The 18643-nt window shown below is 40.5% G+C and overlaps 1 protein-coding gene across 5 annotated transcripts in view; it reads right to left on the reverse strand.

Moving 5' to 3' along the window:
• Positions 1 to 239: 239 nt before the first annotated feature.
• Positions 240 to 18643, reverse strand: part of LOC104594261 (sister chromatid cohesion protein PDS5 homolog A) — a 115801-nt gene continuing 97397 nt past the window's right edge. For 4 of the 5 annotated variants that reach the window (XM_088897429.1, XM_088897418.1, XM_088897445.1 and 1 more), the window contains 7 exons: positions 3449 to 3500; positions 3250 to 3336; positions 3091 to 3128; positions 2807 to 2872; positions 2594 to 2701; positions 817 to 1240; positions 545 to 729 (listed from right to left, as the gene is read on the reverse strand). In XM_088897429.1, the coding sequence (XP_088753555.1) occupies positions 694 to 729; positions 817 to 1240; positions 2594 to 2701; positions 2807 to 2872; positions 3091 to 3128; positions 3250 to 3336; positions 3449 to 3500 (811 nt within the window). In that variant the 3' untranslated portion in view covers positions 545 to 693. Of the gene's footprint in view, positions 730 to 816; positions 1242 to 2593; positions 2702 to 2806; positions 2873 to 3090; positions 3129 to 3249; positions 3337 to 3448; positions 3501 to 18643 lie in introns of all 5 variants that reach the window. The other variant, XM_010254481.3, reaches the window with a different exon arrangement.

Raw genomic sequence — 18643 nt, forward strand, 5'->3', positions numbered from 1 at the left:
CAAGAACGTTTTTTTCATTTTTTTGCTGATGCAACAATTTCAAAACAAATAACATTTTATCTTACTTTTTGCTGATATGGTAAATTCAAAAACAAATGAAAACAAAAATGTTCATGTTGTAGAACACCCCCTTAGTCTATCAACGCCATGTTTACATAAGAGATGTGAGGGGAAGCACAGCTCAGCTGATTTCAACATAGAAAATGAGAAAAGTAGATCAGACATGAACATGTTCGAGAAAAAACAAGAAGGATAAATTTGTATAAATTAACATCAAAAGGTTTATTAATGTTCTGAATTTTAACTATTAGAGATCAAATGCGGTATGTGCATGTACTCACATGCGCAAGATAATACAGATTACAGAATACAAGTCCCACCAATATTATATATAGTCCACCTATTATAACTGTACATTAGTCCGTAGTGGACTGGTTCTTTGATGTGCCTCCATAACTAGCTCGTACAAATCACATAATCCCAACACGGAGAACACAATAATGTTACAAAAATGTGGGACATTAACAACTATGATACATGATACACAGGCCTAAAATGTGAGAGAATTTAAGTGTTGTTTATCAGTTAGATAGTATTCATCCCTCAGATCCAGCAACAATTGTCTTGACGCTAATCATAAGAGTGCAGCCATGGCGTCATGTCTATCTTGAAATGGAACGTCTGTTCACTGCTTTAGGTTGCTTTCCTTGCCCGATGCTTCCACATGCTCTGTACATGATTAATGTTAAATAAGAATCCAGATTAAAGAAATATCTTCTAAAACATAAACACATGGTAAAGACTGAAGATATGTACGAGAGGCTCATTATCAGAATCTTCAATGTTCTCAGAACTGGATGCATCTGATTTCTCCTCATCGTTAGATTCATTTTGGTTTGTTGAGTTCACTCTCTCTTCTTCCTGTTTCCCTTCAGAATCTGATTGCACTTCTTTGCTAGATTCCTCTGCATCAGTTTGGCTCCTCTCTGTTTCTTCTATCTGTTTCCTTTCAGAATCTAACGTTTCTTCTTTGTTGGATTCCTCTGCATCCATTCGACTCTTCTCTGTGGTACCTTCATAATCTGACTCTTCTTCCTTGGCAGATTCTTCTGTATCCATTCCACCTTTCTCTGCATCTTCTACCAGTTTCCCTTCAGAAACTGACTTATCTTCTTTGTCAGGTTCCTCTGTGTCTGTCTGGCTGTTCTCTAATCTTTTCATTTTTTTGTCCTTAGAATCACCTTAGAAATAACAAAGAAAAAAAAATCAAGTCAATAAAATCTCTATATCATGACTTACACATACTAGAGTGAGTTCAAGTGCTCAAAAAATATAATTAGATGGTGACAAGCAACGCCTATGTGGTGAGATAGACAACAAAATTCAATTGAATGCTCGAGTGGTCGGTGCTTGTGTCACACTCTCTCCTCAATCTGATAACTAAATCCAACAGTCCTTCAATATGATATCTTCACTTTGGGGATAGTGATTGTTATTAGAAAAGATTGACATTTACAAATAAGAGAGAAAGATGGAGCAGAAGTAAAGAGAAATAACCCTGCTATAAGATACCTAAATAAGTCATCTTCACTTTGATACTTAGTATTAGGGATCAATTGGAGACTCTTGGTTTTGCCCACCCCCAACCATTCACTTTGATACATCAACCTTCCATTATACATCAACCTCCTAGGTTCCATGTCCTAACAAATAATACAAACTGATAACAACATAAAAATTTCATTTTCTTAACAACCATATGTAGTGTAGGAGGATGGATCAGGCTTGGTCGGTTGAGTTTGAAAGGTTGGAGACAAAAACCGAGAAAACCACAAGCATTTCCTTCTGCACTTGGCTGTAATGGTGGAGATCCCGAGCTGAAATGGGTTCTACCTCCTAAAAGGAAGGTGTGATGTCCTTTCTCTTTCTGGAATATCTCTGTCTTTGTCTCTTTTCTGTTTGGCTATTTATAGTGATTCTTGAACTTTCTAGCCCTTCAGAAGGGCTTCATTTATTATTTTTATTCTTTTGTTTTTCTTTTTATTATCTTTTCTATTGTTATCTTGGGCACACTTAGGATCACACGCCTGTTCAGGTTGTGCCACGTATCACTCTGAGGTTAATCAAATGGGGTTGCAAACCATGTGGACTGCTCAGTACAAAAGATATCTCCTCATCTCTTTCTGAGGTTACACGTGTCCTCATTCTTTAGTTTATTCTCTTTCTTAGTTGTCTGATATAACTGCTATAGACACCCCCAAGGCAGTTAACACCCATACTAAAAGTATAGATTTCACACCTCTTTCCTTAACTGTCGTACTGGTTTCACACAAGTCCCTTCACACTATGGAGTGATGCAAGTCTATGCCCTTACATATAAAAACATTCCTTTTGCAATATTATAAAATCATTGTCCCACAGACAACTGGTAACAACATGAAAATTATTAAATCAAGCCCTTGAACCTTCCAGAATTCATGCTATGATAACCTTCAGACAAAGCAAGCTCCTAGATTCATCCTATGTCAGAAAACACAAGCATCCACATGGAGAAGATGAGAAACAATGCTTGAGATTGGAGATCCCTTTAAACTCACCTTCACTAAAGTCAGCATCAAAGTTATTTTCTAGCATAGCATTCTTTTCTTGTTCCACATTTTTTCTGAAAGTTATTTTCCTTCTGTTTCTAGAAGATGAAGATCTGTGATACAAATTCAAGGTTCAAAAAGCAATTAGCCAGAAATTCTACACACAAACATACACAAAGTGAACAAGAGAGAAAGAGAGAGCAAACAAGACTGCTCACTTATTAGAGGATTTCTTATTCTGCATTGAATCACCCAAAGTCCTATTTCTTTTCTTCACAGATGAACTGAAAGACAAATAATATAAGTAATGAACATAATGCATTTCCGACAACTTAATTAAACCCAATGAATGAAAGAAACTTAATAATAAAGGATGAGTATGACTGAGATTGCAGCAAGCCCATAGGAAAAAAACCAATCCCCTCTTTGTGAAATAAATTTTCAATAGTTACAGATAGAGAAATAAGCAACACAATTTAATCAAATAATCAGTAATACTTACATTTCATTAGAAGAAGAAACTTTGGGTGATTTTAGATGCTGTAAAAATTGTTACAGACAAATATACCTCAGAAACATTACAAATGCAAAAGCTTCAAAAAGAAAATATGGGTAAAATAGTCCATAAAGTACAAATATCAATAATCAAAAGTTTTCATACCTTTCTAGGCTGATGGTCATTACCAATAAGCTCCCAGTGCTCCTTCTTTAACAGGAGAACTTCCACATCTCCATCATCATACAATATCTTAAAATGCACAGAATTCAATTAGAAAATTGCCAAAAATTGCAGTCAAGCAGGAATCTTCTATCAGATATGTAAGAATTTTAATAAAGAAATTAAGAATGTTGCAATTTACCACATGCTTCCTCTTTCCTTGGTCATAAGATTGCACCACACCTTCATAAAACCTGTGCACATTAGCAGTAGAGCTTATGATAAATATAAAATTGAAATAATTTCTCTGAAGAATAGATAAGGTAGTAACTTCCATGAAAAAGACAAGATTAAATCATCAAAGATCTGGTTACATGCATAGTGAGAATGGTATAATATGAGTAATTTTATTTGGGAAACTTGCATTGTTTGTGTAAGGGCACCATAGACATTGTAGAAGTAGTTGTTTTGATTGACACAGCCTGAGATCCTACATCATTGACAGATGTTAAGTTCTTGCCAAGTCCCGTGAGAGAGAGAGAGAGAGAGAGGAGGGAGGAGAGATCACCCTATTATTGTCCCTAGATACCTCCCCAACACCAGAGGGTCCTGGGTTACCACAGAACAACCATTGAATGGAATTTTGATCAATGGCATTCCCACCAAGGGCAGTCACCTATATGCTCTGTCATGGTTTGAAATTTGATATCAGTAGAAATTTCACCATACAGAGATGGGGAAATTTTGGGGATATTTCACTAATTTGTCTAAAATATTTTGAAAATTTAAAAATCAGGGAAATTTTCTAGAACATGGAATTAGTTAATAAACTTTCAAGGAATCGTTAGAAGAAGTATAATTGCACATCTAAGGCTTAAAAAACCATAGCAAATAACTGTATAAATCAAATAAAAGAATATTATGAGACTTAAATAGGTATCTTTCTCTCTGTCACCCTTTTAGTCTTTTATCCATCTTCTCTTCATTATGTATGTCATATTGTCATTTACTTGCCAGTTTATCTTTTGCCTTTTTTGTTACTATACATTTTCATTAGATTAAGGATACTCTTTTGTAGTTTCTCTTTTTCCTTTTCTTTTTCTTTTGAACTACAATAACTTATTAATTGAATAGTATCAAATATAGTAAGCAAGTAATTCAATCACTGAATTCCTATTTGTTCTTTTAAGAAAGTTTTAAAAAATTATGATTTTATTGAAATATTAGAAAGTTTCTAATAATATTTTGAAAATTTAAGTCTATCAATGAAATCTGAATTATTTCTGAAATATAGGAGATAATAAGAAAAAATCTTGAAAAATTTCATATCATCACCTGGTAAAGTGGGGAAATTATGGAGATTTCGCTGATACTGTGAACTATGACCTTGTAAGTTGATGATCCAGAGATTGGGGTCAACCCTCTCAAGATTACTTGCACTGTGATCCCTCTAGATAACTCATTAACTGCAAGGTTTGTTTCCAATGCAAGGCTTTGGTTGTGATTAGCTCAATTAAAGCCTAAAAGGTATTCTCCATGTTCTTTTGAAGAATAGAATCCCTTTAAGTACCCAGTATATGCTTGGAACAAGTTCACCATAAAAAACTGTATGCAAGATTGTAGTTCCATCGTTTTTATGCACAGAGGCAAATTAAAACTGGCTTATTTTAACACTACACAGAAATACAATTTAGTGTTGAGTTGTTGGGCCGGCCACTATGCCACCATTTGTTCTCTCTTTTTATTTTATTTTATGCTGATAGGCCTTGCTCATAATGGGCCTAACAGCTCTTTTATATTCTTTCTTTATGCAGCCGCCCTATTAAAAGCATTTATGTAATTTGCCCCTTACTGTTATTTTTTTTTATAGTTATTTGCCCCTTGTTGTTATTATAATTAATAAAATGCGATTAGGGCTGGGGTGAATAACAATTCTTTCACTCCCAAAACCCTTCTTCATCTTTCTCTTCCTCTCTTGTTCTGAATCTCTCTTCTTCACTTCCAATCACAAACTTTTTTTGATTGAACTATGAGATTTATTGCTGTTTTTATTTTCTTCTTTTAGCAAGGAGAAGCTTACCAATGCTCGGTAAATGACTTTGGAAATTCCCCTTGGAAGTTGATAATTTGTAATGCAGAACAGGTCTAGCAGATCTGTTCTAGTGATTTTTACAGAAAAAATCACCCAAACTGCTTGAGAAACTCAAGAGAAAGAAGAAATAGAGAGAAGAAAGAAAAAACAGCTTTCTTAAGCTTGAAGTAATTGAATATCCTCCTTTTTCTCCTTTGAACAGCAGCTAATAATGTTCTTATATAGGGGTTCTATTTAGGTTGGCAGAAAATAAAACCCTGAAATTACAAAAAGCACTCCCGTCCCAAAATAGTAAGGAAAACCCAAAAATAACCTTATCTAACAGCTATATACCATGTAAGACTCTTCGGCTCAGTTTGGAAAGAGTACAAATACAAATATGTACAGTGCAAATATATAGAAAATAATATAAAATACAAGGTTTTGTACTCTACAAATTTGTATTTGTACTCCTTCAACTGAGCCTTCCTAACAATAATAATCCACTAGAAATCATTAGTTGACTGAGAAACAACCTAGGAAATCATCAAAACAAAATTAAACAAGAAATAGCTAAATTAAGCACAAGAATTCTTCACTTTCTTGTTCCTTCTAGATTTTCCATGTGTTTCTTCATAATTAAGTGATGGAGCCTCTATATCAATTTGTGGCATTGTATGATTTGTAGCATGCATGACAGGATGCCTAATGTGTGGGATGATGCTAGATTGGACAAGAGAGCTACCCATGCATCCCCTTGGAAAGCCATCTTGGATTTACTTCCTACTTCCATTAAATCTATCAGGTACAACGCTTATAATGGCAATAGAATCAAGTTTTGGGTAGATCTTGGGTGGGGGAACAGTCCCTTAAAAAATTACTTCTCCACCATCTATTCCATATCCATTTTCAAGCACAATATTTCTTTCTTTGCCCATATTTTGGATCCGGGTATAAGTATCTCTCCAAGAGTAGAGGGATTGCAAGGTTAACATGTTTTACAAAATATCTTGCTTGCACATCATCTTGAGCAGATAAGGTAAAACTTCGGATGTAGATCTATTATAATAATATTTTTGGTAAATAATAAAATTTTATTAAAATAGATCTCTTATAATAATGAGTATGCCCTTATCTGAAGTTAACATGAGGATTTATTAAGTATAAATATATACAAGAAGGCAACATCCAACTGTTTCTTTGAAATTTACCACCCCACCTACATCCATAACATAATTGAAACTAAACAGAGAAACCCTTCTTTTAATAGAGCTTAAGTCTTTATTTAACCTCTAAGATCAACTCATGAGGAGGATACAAGAATGAAGAATCCATGCAAAAAGCAAGGTTTTTTTCCCTTCTTTCGATATTTTATGATTCCCTTCTTTCCAACTACATCAACAGATAATACAAGGGACCATGGCTCAAATAGCAGTACTACCAGAATCCAATGCTGTAGGGTGATAGAAGCAAAAGCTTCATGGACCAACGAAGGGAAAACCTAACAACTGCACAAACAATGAAAAAACTCCCAGAAAAGGAGATTTTTTATCAGCAGGAAATATATTTTATTTTATTATTATGTTTGAATAACAGAAAATTAGTACAACTTGGTGGTGGGAGTGTCATTCCCAACTCCTATTCCTAACTGTTTCGAATGCTGCTACAGTAGTCCGAACCAGGAAGAGAAGGAAAGAGAAGAGGAAGAAGAAGAGAAGAAGAAGAAAGAAAATAAGGGTCTGTCGAAATCTGTTGGATTACCCCTACAGTCGACCCCCTTAATCTTCATTAGATTCTAATGATCTTTACAAAGACAAAAATGCCCTTACTTAAGTGTGGGGCAGAGTGACTCTAATAACACTGCCACATAAGCAAGCTACTTAACAAGCATAAGAAGACTAAACTACCCCTATTCGGCACACTTTAACACTCCCCCTCAAGCTGGAGAATATATGTCATATAATCCCAGCTTGTTACATAGATAGTTCACTTTCCCTGAGCTTAGAGCTTTTGTAAACAAATCTGCCCACTGGTCATTATAGCCCACATGTTCTGTATTTATCTCTTCAGCAAGGACCTTCTCCCTCACAAAGTGGCAATCAACCTCTATGTGCTTTGTTCTCTCATGAAAGACAGGGTTGGATGAGATATGGAGTGCAGCTTGGTTGTCACAGTACAATCTCATAGGTTTATCCATGTGAAATCCAATTTCTTGTAGGAGATTCCTCAACCACACTAATTCACATGTAGTGTGCGCCATGGCCCTATACTCGGCTTCAGCACTGCTTCTGGCCACAACCGCCTGCTTTTTACTCTTCCATGTCACAAGATTTCCTCCAAGAAATGTGCAATAGACTGTAGTAGATCTTCTGTCATTCACTGAGCCTGCCCAATCTGCATCTGTATACCCAACTACTTCAAGTTTTCCTTCTGATCTATACAATAGCCCGCGGCCTGGAGCTCCTTTCAGATACCTCACAATTCTAAGGACTGCATCCCAGTGAGGTATACGAGGGTTCTGCATGAATTGGCTCACCACACTGACTGCAAAAGAGATGTCGGGTCTCGTGATAGTCAGATAGTTCAGCTTTCCCACTAGTCGTCTATACCTTCCAGGATCTTCAAATACTTCTCCTGTATCACTACTCAACTTAACATTTGGTTCCATAGGGGTCTCAGCCGGTTTTGCACCTATCAGTCCTGTTTCTTCCAATAGATCAAGAACATATTTCCTCTGGCACAGATTTACACCTTGCTTTGACCTGACAACTTCTATTCCCAATAAATACTTTAATGTTCCAAGGTCTTTTGTTTGAAAATGATTTTGTAGAAATACCTTTAGTTTGGCAATCCCCAATTTATCACTACCAGTAATGACAATATCATCCACATAGACCACTAATAAAATCTTCCCAGCTTCTGAGTCATAGCTGAACACTGAGTGATCAACCTGGCATTGCTTCATTCCAAAACTCTTCACCACTTCGCTGAACTTCCCAAACCAAGCACGTGGAGATTGCTTCAACCCATAAATTGCCTTCTTTAGTTTGCAAACCTTACCATCCTCCCCCTGAGCAACAAACCCAGGTGGTTGCTCCATATATACCTCCACCAGATCACCATGGAGGAAGGCATTCTTTATGTCAAGCTGAAAGAGAGGCCAATCATACATAACTACCAGGGAGATTAGTACACGAACAGAACCAATCTTAGCCACCGAAGAGAATGTCTCTATGTAGTCCACTCCATACAACTATGAGTAGCCTTTAGCAACAAGTCTAGCCTTCAGATGCTCCACACTACCATCTGGCAAGTATTTCACAATATACACCCATTTACAGCCCACAGCATGCTTACCAGGTGGGAGAGTAGTAAGTTCCCACGTTTGAGTATGTTGAAGAGCAGAGAGTTCCTCCTCCATTGCCTGCCGCCATCCAGGTGAACTAAGAGCTTCTTGAACATTGTTAGGTATGGAAATAGAGGACAAAAGTGAAACAAACTGGCGATGTTTGGTAGAAAGACAAGATAATGAAACAAAATTGGAAATGGGATGGAGAGTAGAACTGCGTTTACCTTTCCGTAAGGCAATGGGTAGGTTAAGGTCTGAAGGTTCAACAATAGGAGCCATGAGAGGATCCGCAGATGAGGTAGAAGCTGGAGGAGGGGCCGGTGTTGTTCGACGTGTATACACTTGTCGGATCGGTGGTCGTTCAGTGGTGACCTGCACTGGATGAGGTGATGAGTCTACTTCCACAACAGCATCTGGAACTGGATCACTGACAAGAAGAGGAAGAGGAAGAGGAAGTGAGGGTGAAGACAAGGATGCATCAGGACTTGAGAAGAAGGATACAAACTCAAAAAAGGTGACATCAGGGCAGACATAGCACTTTCGGGTAATGGGATTATAACACTTGTACCCTTTTTGAGTTCGAGAGTAGCCAAGGAAGACACATTTAATTAAGCGTGCATCTAGTTTATCTATTCCAGGACTCAGATTGTGGACAAAGCACACACAGCCAAAGACACGAGAAGTTAATGGAAATGGGGGTAAAGTGGGAAACAAGATAGAGAAGGGGGACCGACCATGAAGAATAAAAGAGGGCATCCGATTAATAAGAAAACATGCAGTGAGTACAACATCACTCCAAAACCGTTTAGGAACATTCATGTGGTGAAGCATAGACCGAGCAGTTTCAAGAAGCTGACGATTCTTCCGTTCAACTACCCCATTTTGTTGAGGGGTGAATGCACATGAGGTCTGATGAATAATGCCATGCTGTTCTAAATACTGTTGAAATGAAGTAAGAAAGTATTCACGACCATTATCTGAACGGAGAACTTTGATTGGAACACCAAATTGTGTGCGTATTTCAGCATGGAATTTTTGAAAAATGGAAAATAATTCACTTCTTTCTTTCATTAAATAAATCACTGTCATTCTTGAACAATCATCAATAAAGGAGACAAAATACTTGTACCCATTATAAGACTATTTTGATTGGACCCCAAACATCTGAATGAACCAAAGAAAAATGACTCAACTGAAGGAATGGTAGGATCCATCTAATGGACGCCAAAGAGGTTGCGGAATGGGTGGGCGAATTTCAAAAAATTTTCTACCTCCAACAGGGAATCGTATTCCCTAAATTTAGAATACCATATTCAAGGATCTTATCTGAACCATAATCGAACCAGATCTGAACCAAAAGGTAAAAGGGAGGATTATACCTGATCCGGAGAAGCAGTATCTCCCAAAGTTGGTGTTCACGCCTGTTGAAGTTTGACCTGCCATAGAATTCTGTCTTGTTCGTTGACTGTAGAGTAAAGTAGACAGCAAGAAGTAGGAGAGGAAAGAAGAAAAGAAAGAAGAGAGAAAAGAGAGAAAGGCTGGTTCGAATTAGGGAAAAAAGTTAATCCCTTGATTCGGCCAGACCTATTATTATATTATTGACTTATTGAAAAAGACTTGAGTGCCCTTCTTTAAGTAAGAGGCACTCGAACTAACATAACAGTACACATCAGCATTCTCAACAAGTACAAAGACTGAAATACCCCTTCACTAACACCACTAACACTCCCCCTCAAGCTGGTGAGTATATATCATATAATCCCAGCTTGTTACATATGTAGTCCACTCTCCCCCGACTCAAGCCTTTTGTAAACAAGTCTGCCCACTGGTTTCCCGTACTAACATATGCAGTTTCTATCACCCCATTCAGCACCTTCTCTCTCACAAAATGACAGTCAACTTCGATGTGCTTGGTTCTTTCATGAAACACTGGATTGGAAGAGATATGAACCGCTGCCTGATTGTCACAGTAGAGCTTCATTGGAGTACTGATGTCATATCCTATCTCCTGTAGAAGGTTCCTCAGCCACACTAGTTCACAAGCAGTATGTGCCATGGCCCTATATTCCGCTTCTGCACTGCTTCTTGCCACAACTGTTTGCTTCTTACTTTTCCATGTTACCAGGTTACCCCCCAGAAAGGTGCAATAGCCTGTGGTAGATCGTCTATCAGACATAGAACCTGCCCAATCAGCATCGGTGTATCCTTCTACTACCAGTTTTCCACCACTTCTGTACAGCAAACCACGATCAGGAGCTCCTTTCAGATACCTCACAATCCTTAGCACTGCATTCCAATGTGGGACCAAAGGTTTCTGCATGAACTGACTCACCACACTAACCGCAAATGAAATATCTGGCCGAGTAATGGTTAGATAGTTTAGTTTGCCTACAAGTCGTCGGTATCTGCCAGGCTCTTCAAACACTTCACCTATATCACTGCTCAGCCTCGTATTTGTTTCCATAGGTGTCTCAGCCGGTTTAGTACCCAACAATCCTGTTTCTTCCAGTAAATCAAGCACATATTTCCTCTGGCACAAATTAATGCCATGCTTAGATCTTGCTACCTCTATGCCCAAAAAGTATTTCAACTTGCCAAGGTCCTTTGTCTGAAAGTGTTCCTGTAGGAATGCCTTCAATCTGTCAATGCCCATTTTATCATTCCCAGTCACAACGATATCATCCACATACACCACCAATATTATTTTACCTGCCGAAGAGTCAAGACTGAAGACAGAGTGATCAACTTGGCACTGTTTCAGACCAAACTTCTTGACCACCTCATTGAACCTACCAAACCATGCTCGAGGGGACTGTTTAAGTCCATAAATAGCCTTCTTAAGTCTACATACCTTACCATCCTCCCCCTGAGCAACAAACCCAGGTGGTTGCTCCATGTAGACCTCCTCGAGCAAATCCCCATGCAAAAAGGCATTTTTGATATCGAGCTGATGGAGAGGCCAACCAGACATAGCTGCAAGAGAGATGACGACACAAACTGACCCTATCTTAGCAACCGGGGAGAACGTCTCCGTGTAGTCAATGCCATAGGTTTGGGAGTACCCTTTGGCAACCAGCCGCGCCTTCAGGCGCTCAACACGACCATCTGGCAAGTACTTAACACTATACACCCACTTACAACCGACAGCCTGCTTCCCAGGAGGAAGAGCGGTGAGATCCCAAGTGTGATTATGATGCAAAGCAGAGAGCTCTTCTTCCATAGCACGGCACCACTCTGGAGAGGTAAGGGCTTCCTGGACATCCTTAGGAACAACCACGGAGGATAACAAAGATATGAACTGGCGATGGGAAGCGGAGAGGTGGGTAAGTGAAACAAAATTGGAAATAGGGTGAAGGGTGCAAGTACGCTTACCTTTCCGTAAGGCAATAGGAAGATCTAGGTCGGAGGCTGGTGTCGAAGCTGGAGCTGGATCTGTCGACGGTGATGAAGCTGGAGGAGCTGCAGCCGGTACACGTGGGCGATGTGTATACACGTGACGGATGGGTGGACGGTCAACCAATGGTGGCACCGGAGGCAAGGACGTAGGCATGACTGGAACCAAAGGAGGTGGATCAGCCACAGGAAGAGGAAGAGGAGGTGGTGATGTGGGGGAAGCAGCAGCACCGGACCCCACGAAGAACGGAGTAGACTCAAAGAATGTAACATCAGCACATACCAAGGAACGACGAGAACTAGGATGATAACACTTGTACCCTTTCTGAGTTCGGGAATAACCAAGGAAGATACACTTCATGGAACGTGCATCTAACTTGTCAGTCCCGGGACTCAGATTATGAACGAAGCAGACACACCCAAATACCCGAGGAGAAAGCGGAAACGGAGACATGTTGGGGAATAAGACACTAAAAGGAGAACGACCATCAAGGATAGACGTGGGCATCCGATTAATTAAGAAACAAGAGGTGAGCATTGCATCGCTCCAAAAAGTTTTGGAAACATTCATGTGGTGCATGAGGGAGCGTGCCGTTTCTACAAGATGGCGGTTCTTTCTCTCAGCAACCCCATTTTGTTGCGGAGTATAGGTACATGAAGTTTGGTGTATAATGCCATGTTGGTCCAAGTATTCTCGAAAAGATGAAGACAAGTATTCACGACCATTATCAGAACGGAAAATTTTGATGTGCACCAAATTGATTGCGGATCTCAGCATAAAATTTCTGGAAGATGGAAAATAATTCACTTCTTTCTTTCATTAAATAGAGCCACGTCATTCTTGAACAGTCATCAACAAAAATAACAAAATATCGGTATCCATTATATGACATCACTTTATAAGGACCCCAAACATCTGAATGAATTAAAGAAAAAAGACTCGACACACGGTTATCGACCCTAGAACGAAAGGGAACACGATGGTGTTTCCCAAATTGACAAGACTCACAATCTAAAACAGAAAGTTGACTCAATGAAGGGACTAAGGACTGCAACACTTTCAGCGAAGGATGACCAAATCTACAGTGCCACTGGAGAGGAGAAATGGATGACTGAAGAGCCGTTGACGTTCGTCCACCACCATCAAGATAATACAGTCCACCGGCTTCATGCCCTCCACCAATCTTCATCCCCGTCTTGAGATCCTGAAAAACACACATAGAAGGGTAAAAAGTGATGGAGCACTTAAGTGACTTGGTCAGCTTACTAACAGACATAAGATTAAATGGAAGCTTAGGTACATATAAAACAGAGGATAGGGATACAGGGTCTAGGTCAACATTACCAACACCACAGATAGATGACGTGGAGCCATTAGCAAGGGTAACAGATTGTGATGTTGAGCAATGAGTGAGAGATGAAAACACACCTGGAGTTCCCGTCATGTGATCGGAGGCTCCAGAGTCAATAATCCAGGGGTTGGGTGTGGATGCCAAACAAGCCATACCTGAGTGTGCAAAGGAAGCTGTGTTCTGCTGCGACTTGGATTGAACAAACCTCTCATACTCATCACGAGGAACACTCACCATCTCCTTGCCTGGACCATCTGAGGGAGTAGAAGGCATCGGGTCAGCTGACCGTTTCTCCTGTGTAGGGCTGAAACTGGTGTCACTAGTCATGGCATGGTTGGCCCACGTCGAGGGAGGACCATGTAAGTCATAGCAGTAGTTAATGGTATGTCCATCCAAACCACAGTGAGTACACTTCCGTGGACCCGAGCCACGTCCTCTACCACGAGCTCCCCCTGAATCTCTGCCTCCAGTACGACCACCACCACGGATATGTGTAGATCCACCACTACCACTCCTGCCAGGCTGGGTTCCTCGAGTCCCACTTCTGCCACCTCGGCCTCTTGACACTGCAAATGCTGATTTATCGGAGACATTAGAGTCCATAGATCCAATGGAAGCCCTCCGAAGACGAGCAAACACCTCCTCTAAAGATGGAAGAGCAGATCCCCCTAGTATCTGGGCTCGTACTGGTTCATACTCAGACTTCAGCCCCACCAGAAACCGTGTTACATCAAGCTGCTCTCGCTGTTGCTGTTGAACTTTGACATCTGAAGTGAGAGGATGATAGACATTTAACTCATTACGGATATTCCTCACATTGGCATAGTACTCCTCAAGGCTCTGATTTCCCTGTTGCAGATTGAAGTATTCCTGATACAGTTGATATACCCTAGTGGTATTATCCTGACCTGAATACAGTTTCTTGGCATGATCCCACACCTCTTTGGCTGTGTCAAGAAACATGAAGTTCACACTGATTTTGGGTTCCATACTGTTCCACAACCATGTAATGATCTGTGCATCTTCCTGTTCCCAGTCTTCATACTCCTGAGAATTAGCGGGGGGTTTCTCCTCTCTTATATGCTTCACTTTCTTCTTCGCCTTCAGAAAAACCTCTACAGACTTGGCCCAAGGGACATAATTCTCTCCATTCAGTTTAATGGAGGTCATTTGGACATTCAGGTAGTCAGTAGATATCATGACACTAGGTTTACTATCACTGTTATCTGCCATTGCCGAACTCCCTTAATTCTGAGCACTGAATTAGGAGCACTACACACTGCACACTACACACAGACACTTCATCGAAATCTGCACACTGATTTCAACAGCTGAGAACTGCAACACCACAAACCCTACTCACCGAAGTCTGTACACTGATTTCAGCAGTATTAAATGTTGAAAACTACAACACTACAACCCCTACTCACCGAGGTCTACACACTGATTTCAGCGATATCAAAAGCTGAAAACCACACTTGTAACACCACCAACATTAATCCACAACTATAGGAAGCTTCACCATTAAGTAGACACTATTGCCATTCGAATCACACACAAACCAGAATAAACCCTAGCATAAACCCTAGCATACTGCAATCTGAGAACCCATCATGCGAACTGTACTACACCTCTCATGTATTCCATAACAAAAAAAAATATATAAAAAAAACTTTACCTCATCGCCTGAAGGCCAACCATACGAAGGGCTGAGACACCACTGCACCACACGTACCAGCCCTAACTAGGGCTTAGAAACCACAGCAACCAATCACCAATGACACAATCGGAGGCATAGAGACCTCCTAGGGAAGAGGGCGATCACTCCTTTTCAGCCCTTTTCCCAGTCTCCAACTCACAACTGAGAACCCCAAGTGAAACCCTAATTCGAATGCGCAGAAGGCAGAATTCTAGCAAGTCTGATTTGGTGAACCTAGCTCTGATACCATGTTGAAGTTTGACCTGCCATAGAATTCTGTCTTGTTCGTTGACTGTAGAGTAAAGTAGACAGCAAGAAGTAGGAGAGGAAAGAAGAAAAGAGAGAAGAGAGAAAAGAGAGAAAGGCTGGTTCGAATTAGGGAAAAAAGTTAATCCCTTGATTCGGCCAGACCTATTATTATATTATTGACTTATTGAAAAAGACTTGAGTGCCCTTCTTTAAGTAAGAGGCACTCGAACTAACATAACAGTACACATCAGCATTCTCAACAAGTACAAAGACTGAAATACCCCTTCACTAACACCACTAACAACGCCCAAAGAAGAAACCAAGATCCGCTCCTGCTGAAGATGACACAGTTGTGGATGGAACGGAACCAGTAGGGTGCGTCCTACACACTGGATCCTTCGCAGGAATCCTATGGAAACTCTGAACACCGAATCTTCTTCAGTCTTTCTTGCAAGACTGATGTCAAGAACTGATTTCTTGACTTCCTATTTTTGCAAAGATCGAATCTTGCAAAAGTAAATGGCGGCGACAGGAGGAGAACTCCAAGGGCAAAGATGGCTGAACTGCTTTTCTTCTGGCTGGAGTATGAATGAGATCTAATCTCAATTCGCGGGGAGTTTTCTTTTTCCAAAAACCCTAGTTCGAATTCTGATGTGTTTTCTCTTGTTTTTCTCCTCCTTTCTTCTTGATTAAGAAACCTCCTCATTAAGAGTTATCCCAAACCAAATCTATATTTGGATAGGGGATTATCTTAATCCTATCTGCAGATTAAGTTAGTTTACTCCTGATCTTATCAGGAGGTTACCAGATTCAAATCTAATTTGAATTTGGTCTCCTGGAGTGGATAAGGTTAAAGGCCCAACCTTTTACTAACATTAATCTCAGATTCGCCCCATAGATGGGTGATCACATCAGCCCAGCTCGAAATGGGCTTTTGGCCCATTAGATGTTCAGCGTTTAACTAGTTTCCAATCTGCTGCCCAGTTGGGCTTCTTTGTGTGGCGTGGGACCCAAGCATTGATCTACACACCAGCCACATGAGTTCGGCCCAGCCTTTAATACAAGGTCCAGCCGAATTCACTGAAAGACTCAATAAACCCCTGAGCCCATCATATGGACCCTATGGGCCCAACACTTACATTAAGTGGTCCCTGGGCCAAGCCATCTTATAAAAACCCAGGGACTGTGGGCAGGTGCAAGATTAGCCCATCAGGTACTATCCTAAATGGTCTTACACTTAACCTCTCAGCCCTTAATGATCAAGCACCGCCCGACAAGAGAGGACCTCTCCCTCGGCTGCAAGGAACAGTACCGCACTCTCCACTCACATGGATCCCGGAAATTAAAATCATTTGCAAACAATTTAAAACCGTACATATATATATATATATAAATATATTAATTTTGCAAAACAAAATTCCAACGATTGAAATCAACTGTCGGCAGTTTGGTTTCCATCAGAGAGAGTGCATTCCCGATCATTACCCTTTGTCCGACAAAGGGGCTGATCCTGTCACTATGATCACCCACTCAGATGAATTCTCAGACTGTCCCAACATACCTAGGTTTTGATCCCCATCTAAGGATCTCACTGATTGGCATATCAAAGACAGCCCGATCCGACACCTAGTGAAATGTCATAATCAAGTCTAGGGGTCAGGTGTAACTTTCCAATTTTGCCCATCTGTTTCCAAGGTCCAGGGCAATACTGGAAATCTGGTCCGGTTCAAGGATTCAAGTAATCCCATACTGCATGTGCCTTGGGTCTTACCCTGGTGGCTGAGACAGGCCATCCCAACATTTGGTGGCACACCAGTATCAGCCTTGGCAGGATAAATCTCCCCAGACTTATCCAACGGCTGTGAATATTTAAAACTAACACGAGTCTCTATAAGTGTTCAGTTTTAGGGTCTTACACAGAATTAAACCAAACAACATGAATCAAACATGTACTTTATTTATTTCCACTAAATAACAAAAGTACATCAAATCGGATTGAAGCTAAGGGCATACAAAACTGTCTAACATCAACATACGACTCTCAACTCTTGGACTGAAGGACACACGACGATGTTTACCAAACTGACATGACTCACATTGCAAAACTGACAACTGACTCAATGACGGAACCAACACCTTGAGAGCCTTGAGAGATGGATGTCCCAGTCGGCAATGCCATTGTAGAGGAGTAAGTGAAGTCTGAAGAGAAATTGAAGATCCACCGCCGTCAAGGTAATACAATCCACCAGCTTCATGCCCCCCACCAATCTTCTTCCCCGTCTTGAGATCTTGGAAAACACAAGTGGAAGGAAAGAAGGTAACAAAACAGTTAAGAGCTTTGGTTATTTTACTAACAAACATAAGATTGAATGGAAACTTAGGTACATATAAAACAGATGATAAGGGCACAGAAGCCATGTCAACATTACCAACACCATAGATGGGAGATGAGGACCCATTGACAAGTGTAACAGTTTGTGATGTGGAGGTTTCAGAAAGAGAAGAGAACACACCTGGAGTCCCGGTCATATGATCTGAGGCTCCAGAGTCAATAATCCAGGGAGAGGTTTTAGATGACATGCAAGAAATACCTGAATGGGCAAGTGTGGCAGTGGTATGCTGTGAAGTAGTTTGAAGGAACCGTTCATACTCATCACGCGGTACACTCACCATCTCCCTCCCAGAAGTAGATGTAGATGGGAGAGGAGTACGATCTGCCTGTTTACTGTCACTGATGTCAACCTCACCTGCTACAGCATGATTAGCCCATTTGGAGGGAGGGCCATGTAGGTCATAACAGAAATTCACTGTGTGCCCTTCCCTACCACAACGAGTACACTTCCTTGTAGAGTTATATTTCCCTCTGCCACGACCTCCCCCTGAGTCACGACCACCCCGACCAATCATGGAACTGCCACGGCCACCACGGGAGGCATGTCCTCCCCCTCTTGTACTATGTCCACCTCCTCTAGCTGTCACAAGTGCTGACCTATCAGACTGTGTGGGATTCTCTGTCTGTCCCAAAGAAATTTTGCGAAGCCGTGAGAATACTTCCTCAAGTGTAGGAAGGGTGGAGCTCCCTAATATTTGGGCTCTAACTGGTTCATACTTTGATTTCAGCCCCACCAAGAATCTTGTAACATCTAGTTATTCCCTTTGTTGTTGCTGAACTTTAATATTTGGAGTGAGGGGATGATAGACATTGAGTTCATTCCTTATATTCTTCATGCAGGCATAGTACTCTTCTAGCGTTTTGTTTCCTTGTTGCAAATCAAAGTACTCCT

Source organism: Nelumbo nucifera, chromosome 1 (genome assembly GCF_055504915.1).
Source record: "Nelumbo nucifera cultivar China Antique chromosome 1, China Antique-T2T, whole genome shotgun sequence".
Taxonomy (NCBI): Eukaryota; Viridiplantae; Streptophyta; class Magnoliopsida; order Proteales; family Nelumbonaceae; genus Nelumbo; species Nelumbo nucifera.